The following is a 10,119-nucleotide window of genomic DNA, read 5'->3' as shown; positions in this document are numbered from 1 at the left end:
CATATGCGGCTTGTCGATCTCTATCGACAACTACTCTTATATTAGTAACAACTGTATGATCTTTATCGGCTATATTTCGCACAACATTAAAGAATGTTACAATAAAATAGTCATAATCATCTGAATCACAATTTGTAAAAAATTCCATCTTTATGGTGTTAAAGAGTCACACCACAACTAACCACAACCATAATGGTTTACGGACCATCGGGATGGTGTTCACCATTGTGGTCGTTGTCACATGGAGAACCACAGAGGCTCTATGAAAAGTATTTCACAAAGCCTTAAAAGTTTATTTCACTTAAAAATATATAAAAAGGCCCACTTTCTTTAACTTTACATATTTTTCACCTTAGTTTATCGTAAATCCATAACAAAAAAAAAAGTTTTGCTATTTAAAAAAATTAGATAGATAATTTATTTTGTTAAAACGTCAAACGATATATTGTTAAATATTATTAATATATGTAGTATTTTTGTTTTAATAAAAGAAAATAAGAATGTTATGTTATTATGATTTAATATATACGACATAACTATTTAAGTTATTTAGAAGACAAAACGTTCATTATATTATCTTTCTAATTAATTTTGTTTTTATTTTCATAATTATATCTTTTTATACTATTATGATTTAATATATATGACATAACTATTTAAGTTATTTAGAAGACAAAACGTTCATTATATTATCTTTCTAATTAATTTTGTTTTTATTTTCATAATTATATCTTTTTATACATAATAATATGTAAGTTAACTATTAAATAAATTAGATTTTTTTTGGAAACGGCAAACGATTTATCGGAAGCCTCACCACAATATTTTAATGGCGACCCCGAACTACTTTACATGACAAACTCAATCTCAAGGGATTTTCAAAGAAAACTTTTCACACATAAGACATAATTGCAAGAGGTAATTTAACATGTTCAATGATTTGAACTCATCACTTCAAACCCAAGTGTGTATCAAACACATGGCATCAATCAAGCTAGGTTAGAAGCCAATTGCATTAAATAAATTAGATAATGGTAAGTATAGTAGTATATATGATATATCTTGTAAAAAGTTTATGGAAATTAAAGTAATGATTAAAGGATTTTTTTTTGGGATATTCATATTTGCTAATCTTCCATAATAAATGAAAGTTTTTTTTTTTGCTACATGTCAATTTCTCATGAGTTTTGACACTTGTCATTTTGTGGTATTTTGAAATAAATATTATCCACTTGTCAATTTTTAGTTTGTTTCAATTTTTAAAATTAAAGTCATATAATTATATACGTAAAGTATTAAATATCATATGTATGATATTAAATTGCAATAAATACGTTTTTTCTTTTCTTATTTTAAAGTTCTACTTTAAAAAATATTTTTTGTTTACACTTTAATGTTTAATCTTTTTTCAAATCAACCGTGTAATAAATGGGTTTCACACCTAATAGCATATCATATAATGAGATATTTTGATTTTTTTAAACCTTCTATAGATGCATATTAAATCTCTGGTGTTTTTACATAACCATTTTACTCTTTATTTCTAAAAGTTTATGAATATAAGTTTGATAATTAAAGGATAATTTTTTCATTATCATCATCTCCGTGCCAAAAATATATATAAAAAATATTATATATACGTTCATCATGAAACATTTTAAAAATAAAAAGATCATTTGATTTGTAGCCATGATACACCGATATTCAACCGGATTATGAATGAGAAAATTAATGCCCAATAGCACATACAAATATGTGGGAAATACGTAAGTGAAAATTGTATAACGATTTTCATTCAGGTTTAGTGGAACTTATTTATATTAGCTATTGATGATGATGATTGATGATGATGAATACTAGATATTTTTATTTTTATTTTTATTTTATTGTTTATGTTGTTTTCGTCCAGGGTGCTTATATTTTTTATGAAGGAGTTTTTTTATTTATAACGAGAATTTTTAATTATTAATCTTGTATTTGTATTTGTTTCTATTTAGTAAGTTAAATTTTTAAAATTTAATGATTATTATTTGTATTATAATTAAAAATTGGTAACAATTAATGGTTCAAGCATATTTGAGGCCAAGTTTAAGGGGAAAAAAAGGTGTGGGACTTGGGTTATTGGTTAGGCTAGGTGGAGTCGTCTCAGCCGATGTGAGGTAGAATCGGCAAACACTGAACCGTATACTCATATCGAGTTTGGTGGTGGAATTCAACAATAGGCTAACGATGAGAGATAGAGACGTTGGTGTTTTTCTTTTCTTTTTTTTACCACTTTAAACAAATAATATATTTTCAAAAAATAACCCATTTTTCCAAAAAAAAAAAAAAAAAAAAAAGAAACTTTATTTTTCAAAATGTAACCGTATTTTTTTTCAATATTTTAAATTTTAAACCTTTCATCGACTACTATAAATACCAACACCCTTCTCTATTTTTCACCAGATTCAAACCATCTTTATTCAACACCCATAACCTTTTTTATGTTCCCTCACCTTCAAAGCTTCATTTCTATAAAGAATGGCTCAACTTTGGACCACGAATGGATAGATCATATTGGCATGTGAATGGGTCGATGTAAATGCAGAATCAATCAACTTCATCGTCGTAGATGCGTTGCACCTACTTCCTGGAGGAGAGCCACCCAAAGATACAACAGCAAAGCCGATCGACTTCTAAGTAAATATCAACTCTTCTCCAAATGGAGATATGCAAACATAGTTGCAGTGCAATTTCACATTGTGTTTCTTAGGATGAGGATGAGGCGTGTATTTCTTAGGATGAGGCGTGTAAGAGTAAACAGTGAAAATAAAGAAATTTTTATCGGTCAACGCTCTTGAGGCTTGCTGCAAAGAAACTAACAAACATTTCTGATTTCTTAAGTTTCGGCAAATTGTGAAGCGGTGTGGCAAATGACATCAACATGTTGAATGAAGTTGTGTCATGTTTTATTTTAATTTGAAGTTTGTTTTAATGTTTCATATGTTTAATTTCAAGTATATTTGTTCTTGGTATTTTAATGAAAATTTCAGTTATATATATATATATATATATATATATATATATATATATATATATATATATATATATATATATATATATATATATATATATATAGAGGGAGTGGTTCAAATGAGAACCAAAAAAAATTAAGAACCGTAAGAACCTCTAACTTTAGATGTTTATAAAAGGTTTAGGGTTACCCTAAACCCTAAACCCTAACCCCTAAACCCTTTATAAACACCCTAAACCCTAAACCTTAAACCCTTTATAAACATCTAAAATTAGATGTTCTTACGGTTGTTAACTTTTTTTGGTTCTCATTTGAACCTTTACCTATATATATATATATATATATATATATATATATATATATATATATATATATATATATATATATATATATATATATATATATTCTTTTTTTAAAAAATGTGTTGCATGGAAAAAAAATGGCAAACCGTGCCCTCTAAGAGGTGTGATAAATCCCTAGGTGGCGTTTATATGACTGAAAAAAATATGACAAAAATGATACCACTCGATCTAACCTTACAAAAAAAAATTACATTGTTATTATATATTTGGGCTAAATGTTAGAAAAAACACAACCTATTATAAAAACTTTATTAAAATAAATACCTTTATTTTTTTATTTTTGAAAAATCTCCCACTATTTTATGTTTAAACATGCTCTTTTTAGCTCGTAAACAAACTTAAAGGTTTTAAAACCGTTTTAATTGAAAAATAACATAACAAACTTGAGTTTACAATCGTATATAGTATCCGCACTAAATCCCAACACATTTGCATTTTTATTTAAGTGTTTTAGCATATCGTCCTGCGGCCTCCCCATAAACATATGACGGTTGCCCGACTTCCCCCATCCCCATAGGTTGGGCCTATTTGTAGTCCATAATTTCGTTATTGCAAACCACATGTTACATTATATGTTAAAGACATGGAGTTGTCTCGAGAAATTTTGAATGTGCATTGAATAAGAAAAAGAATTATTAAAGAGACAAAAACAAGATGGAAAATCAAGATTTTTTTACTAAGTTCGAAATTTTGAGCTACATTTTCTAGAAAAAAGTGTCCAAAAATCATAACTGAGTTCGAAAAATAAAGAAAAAGAAATTTCCGAATCATTTTCTTTTAGAAATTAGAATAAAAAATCTGACTTCAGTTCAAAGATTCTAAACAAAAATTCGAAAACACTTTTTATGTCAAAAAACTAATTTGCAAAAGAATTAGTTATGTTTGACAAACTTTATTTTAGAATAAATTTAACAAAAATTAGACCTTACCAAAAATCCTGAATTTTTTTTTGGCGTTGATTGTTGAGACCAATAAATGATAAATGAGAATTATCTTGACATTTTATACAATTAAGTTATAGTTAATTAATTAATATCTTGTGTATGTTAGAAATATGTTCACGAAACAACATGTCGGTAACACAGATTGGTTACTAACGAGTTACATATTTAACCAAATATGAAAGCAAAAAACAAATAAAGAAAGTGGGAACTAATTTTGATTCTCTTGTGATTTGGATTGTATGTTTGGACATTAATTCATACAATCAAAATCATGAAGTGTGGTTATATGTTTATGTTTTTAAGGAAATTGTATTGACATTGTAACATTTTGTATATTATTTTTTACAATCCTTAGCAAAATAATGTTATTTTTTGTATCGGTCTGATAACTCATTGCCTCATATTAAGACCTACGTTTGCTATGTTTTGGGTGGTATGGACTTTTTAAAAGTCCGCACCGGATAGGATTTTGGAAATTCCAGAAAAACAGAATGGTTTTGTATGCACCTCTAATGTGGTGAAGTATATTCTTTTTTCTACACGCATTTACATTAAACGTATGAGCTCAATAATAGTCAATGCCACATATATGTGTACCTTGTTTAAGTAGATCATTAAGTTGCATAAGAGTTCAAAAAAAATTCCAACATCTACAGAAGAATTGTATATCCCCACTAATACTCACCGGAAAAAATGATGTATGACTTTTATTGTAGAATTTGAAGGATACAAGTCTTCATGCAATAAGCTTTAAAAATGGCTCTAAAATGAGAATGAAAAATAATAAATAAATAAATAAACTTTTGAATTTGAGTGGTTATACTTATATGCGTAGAAAAATGTTTTTAAATATTTTAATGAAAGTTTGAGGTGGCGATTGCAATTAAACAATATTGGTCTTGAAAATTTAGTAAGAATTGAGGTATTGAAATTTGAAAATCAGTTAGCTTACGCCTTACGTCAAAGTCTCTTAAATTTGAATATCTTACTTTTAACGAGTTACACTTGTGACTTTAATATGTACCCACTTAACCTCTTTTTTATTTTATAAAGTAAATTTGTAAACCATTAAAACCTTTAACTGCACATGATAATATTGAAGCGTGTTTTATATTTAAATATTCCGCTATTCTATTACATTAATAATTTAACAAAACTTAATTTCCCAAATGTAGATAAAAAGCAACAACGCAAAAATATAATTTGCTCTCTAAGAAACATTAACAATCTTATTTAGACCAATTTTTTTTTTTTGTTCCTCCTTTGACTAGTGATTGTCTCAAACTTTGATTACATTTAAATATTACTCCAAGCACCAAAACGACGTTGTTTTTGGGTTGACCATACAATATCAATATCAACATCAGTAGTACGACTTCATGAAATGAAATAATAAAATGGAAATCTTGATCTGATTTTCAATCCGGGGTCCATTTCAAGAAATTACACAAAAAGTCTAAAAGGTAATGATTACCAAAACTGTTAAACTGAGACTTCATGCATACTTTTTTTACAGCTAAAACTCCCAATCTGATCATAAGAAACAACCAAACTACTCCTAAATCTGACCTTCACCCTGCTGCCGGAGCCGGATAATTGCAAAATACGACCAAAACGGATGATTGGATTCTGTAATAGAAATGGAAAACCAGAGGTTTAGTTTGATTCCAAAGTAAAAATAATGAAGAATTTTAACGAGATTAAACAGAGAGAATCAATTAATTATCGGAAAATTACCTTGAATATGAGAGATTCAAGAGAAAACAGAAGAGCCGGAGAGGAAGAAATTCTTCTCGGAGATGTCCTTGAACAAAATCAACTGTTCCAGCGAGTAAATGCAGCAACCTTTGGAATACAATGCCGTCTGTGCCGAGGGAGAGTTAACTAGAACCTCCAACAGTTGTTGTCTGTTCAATTTCCCCAATCCACCGTATTGATTCATCATCTGCCTAGGGTTTTCAGATCCGAGAGGCGAGGAGGAAGTAGAAGCAACAGGCATTGATTCAAGAGCAGAGATCTGAGCTTGGAGAAACTTAATGTACTTGTAGGTTTCTTCGTAGGTCGTAGCCGTGTCCATCTTCTTGTCCCATGGAAGCACCTTCTGTAAGGTCCGCGTCTTGTCGCTGAGCGTATTACGTCGCCTACGCGCCTGCTCTCGATTAGAAAACTTCGCCAGAGGAGGGATAGGAGGTTTTATCTGTCGCAGCGGCACCGGAGTGATGTAGTTCGGAGTCAATTGAAACGGCGACAATGTCGGTTCGAGCATGTGCGGATTTGTAGTAGTTGCTATTGGCGAATACGACTGTTTGAAACGCCTCTCCGCCGTTTGCCTCATTTGTTCCACTGATTGGAGCTCCGGTAACTGACCGAACATAATCGCCGGACTAAAGTTGAATTGCTCCATTGAAGGTTCGTTTTTCACCCTTTTAGGTTTCTCCTCCCTCTCGACGCACCTCCATTTGCTCTTTTCCTTCGAACATTCACCGATTTTGCTACTCTGAAGATTAGCGTCCGGTGTTGATGAACCGTACGGATATTGCATCAACGAAAGCATTGATTTGTCGAAATTGAAAGACTGAAAACTCAGGTCTCTGTTGAAGTATGCATCGTCGGAATTTGCAAGAGCTGAAAAATTATCATCACCGACTCCATATTTTCCGGCGAGTAGCAGGGATTGAAAACCTCCCTCCATAGCCTACCGGAGAGAGAGAGAGAGAGAGAGAGAGAGAGAGAGAGAGAGAGAGAGAGATTATGAAACGATATGCATGCTTGCAGCTGCGTGTGAGGGGGCATATTTATATAAACAGAAATTTATGGAATTAGTCCCAAAAGATATTAATATGTTCAATTTAGTCAATTCTTTATATTCCGTGACAACTCTAATCTCATAGTAAAAAATGAATATTCACAAACTTTCACTCTTTTCGATTTTCGTTAGAATCATCAATCATGAATGTAACTATCTCTAGTCTACTTTAAATTACTATAATGAACTTTACCAAACTATAAAACTTTGATTTTTTTTTCTTTTAATATCTATTTAACACTAAAATAAAAAAATAAAAAATAAAAATAAAAAACTCAACACTTCTAGAAGTGAAGTATCAACTAACATTTCAAAATCTTCAAATGATATAGGAAACATGAAATTGGAAATATCATGTGGTCTACAAATAAATTACACATTTATTCACTTTAAAACATAAGATTTTGTTTTCCTATAAATTACATTGTTACTCTATCATAATTGAAGTATTGAGTTTCATCAATACTTGTCAACGTTTGATTTTGACATTCTTATAATATTTATTCCTTTCTTTCTTTTATAGTTTGGTTGTATTTGTTCATCCTCCATATTTTCCCTTTTAAGATTAAATTAAATAAATACTTATTATTAACTTATATATTTAAACAATTAAAAATTGACTAGATAATAGAATTACATTATTGTCAATATTTAAACCCATATTAAAAATTACTGATAATTACCATATATATTATAATTGTAACATAAATATTAACGTAGATTAAAGTATTGTTTTAAAAAAAGTGCATGTAGGCTGTAGCTAATTGACATCACACAATAAAAGATTATCTATACCTACAATAATAAGCATGTCTTAACTCTTAATACATCATTGAATAGATCGTTTCAAAAATTCTCTTTATACTTTCTCTCCCTAACTATCTTAGAATATATATATATATATATATATATATATATATATATATATATATATCGTAGTATATGTTATTAGAAAACCAATTTTCAGCCAAAATGGGTTATTTTGACAAAAATATTTTTTGTGTAATTTTACAAAACACATTTGAAATGGCTAAAAAAAATCTTCAATTTGAAATTTTTTAAAATAAATGTTTCCTTAACAAAGTAAAATATCCAATCCTAATCGATATACATAAGATGTCGACATTCGACTATAGCCAATATATGTTAGAGAAGGAAGCTAAAGAATTTGGACAAAACGACATTAGTTATAGTTTTCGGTTTATTTTGGAAAACATTGAAAGGGGTCAGTTTTGCATATAATAATAAATAGTTAACAAGAGTATAAAATTTGTTACAACGGGGAATGTGTACGTGGCAAAACCGGATAGATTATAAGGGTATCTTCCTTGATTCATGTTATGCGGCGACCGGTGATTGGTTGTAATGCGGATTCTGTTTACCGACAACTGGCTGTTGCCACTGCAGTCCTCTTTGTCTACTGTTTGTCTTATTTTTTGTTCAGGTGAACGGAAACAAAAAACAAAACTAGATAATACTTGCCAACTTTTTATTAGAGCCGTTGGATTAAAATCGGACAGCTGGAGATCACTTGTGTGTTAGCACATGCGGCGGGAGTTTGTCGGCTTGGCGCAACAGATAGCTGCGCTAACGTTTTATGGCAGCTAACAAACGTACAAGCAGTTTGTTCATTTACAGTTTTGCCCCATTTGGATAAGTAATGTTCTTATGATGAATTTGTGATATTCGATTCAAAATATTATTTAAATACTGGGGGTTGTAAAATAAATTATATTAAATTACTTCAAACGGTGGAAATAAATGTGTATTTTTTTAAAGGCTGAAAGTAAAATTACTAAAATGATTAAAAAGGGTAGTGTAGTGGAGGGTATATATGACATTTCTGGAAACAGGGTGCAAGTAAACACTGATGACGGAGCAGGGGATTGGCACGGGTATTATGGTACTTCCGTACGGATACGATACACGTTTTCTTGTTCTGCCGCTACAATTTTCATTTACATCCCTCGGTATTTTATATTTACCATATAACCCCTAACTTTAAGCGTCATGGAGATTCACTATTCAATTCAAGATTCAACTCTACAAAGTCTTTGTTAATAGAAATTATTAAGGATTTTTTTTTTTAATATTTCAATTGACGGATGTAACTATGGTTTTTTCTTTACTTTGTATAAACATTTTCTTTGTTTTTAAATGGGTAATGAAATAGGTTTTTATAATTTGTGTTTTAAAGACTAAGCATGTAAATCAATACATGAATTTTTCCGAGGGAGACAGTATCGATCATGTATATGAGATGATCGGATTGTGTCAAAATAATGGAGTTGGGTAAAGTCTAATCTTCCATTCCATTAAAAAAATAAAATAAAATAAAAAACCCTACAAAACCTTTACAAATAACAAGGAAAACGTTTAAAAAAATCACATTATCTACTGACTTCACATAATACAGATTGGAAAATGATGAAGTTTCCATTAATTCGAAAAGAAATGATACAATTGAGTCTTATACATCAACATCTCAAAGATCATCTAACCAACTAACTAACTAACTGACTAATTACATATTTACAATACAACTATTCTATTATTTTAATTTACAATATCGATCCTCTAATATTCCCCTCAAGTTGAAGATGGAGAATATATGTTCTTCAGCCCCAACTTGCCCATGAAAGGTTGAAGCTTAGAACCAGGTAATGGTTTTGTAAACATGTCAGCTAGTTGCATTGCAGATTTTATTGGAAGAAGTTTAATGGTCTTATCTTCTACTTTTTTCCTTACAAAATGACAATTCACTTCTATATGCTTAGTTCTTTCATGAAAAGTTGGATTATTAGCTATCTGAATTGTAGCATTATTGTCACAAAATAGTAATGTGGATTGTTCCAGTGGAATGTTGAAATCTGTGAGTAATTGTCTTAACCAAACAAATTCAGCCATGGTAGTAGCCATTGCCCTATACTCAGCTTCAACTGATGACCTTGAAACTGTATGTTGTTTCTTAGTTTTCCATGAAACTAAAGAAGA

At 29.9% G+C, this 10,119-nt stretch overlaps 1 protein-coding gene across 1 annotated transcript; it reads right to left on the bottom strand.

Annotated features, from left to right (window-relative positions):
* Window positions 1-5,731: 5,731 nt before the first annotated feature.
* Window positions 5,732-7,358, bottom strand: LOC111902103 (transcription factor bHLH117). The gene is made up of 2 exons (XM_023897978.3): window positions 6,057-7,358; window positions 5,732-5,948 (listed from the first exon to the last, which is right to left on the bottom strand). The coding sequence occupies exon 1, from the start codon at window positions 7,009-7,011 to the stop codon at window positions 6,073-6,075; it is 939 nt and encodes a 312-aa protein (XP_023753746.1). The 5' UTR covers window positions 7,012-7,358; the 3' UTR covers window positions 5,732-5,948; window positions 6,057-6,072.
* Between the last annotated feature and the right edge of the window lie 2,761 nt (window positions 7,359-10,119).

Source organism: Lactuca sativa, chromosome 3, assembly GCF_002870075.4.
Source record: "Lactuca sativa cultivar Salinas chromosome 3, Lsat_Salinas_v11, whole genome shotgun sequence".
NCBI classification, from domain to species: domain Eukaryota; kingdom Viridiplantae; phylum Streptophyta; class Magnoliopsida; order Asterales; family Asteraceae; genus Lactuca; species Lactuca sativa.
This window is presented reverse-complemented; position numbering and strand designations above follow the sequence as displayed.

What these genes read in the sequence shown, in the direction of transcription:
- LOC111902103 (XM_023897978.3), bottom strand. Translation starts at nt 7,011, where the DNA reads ATGGAGGGAGGTTTTCAATCCCTGCTACTCGCCGGAAAATATGGAGTC.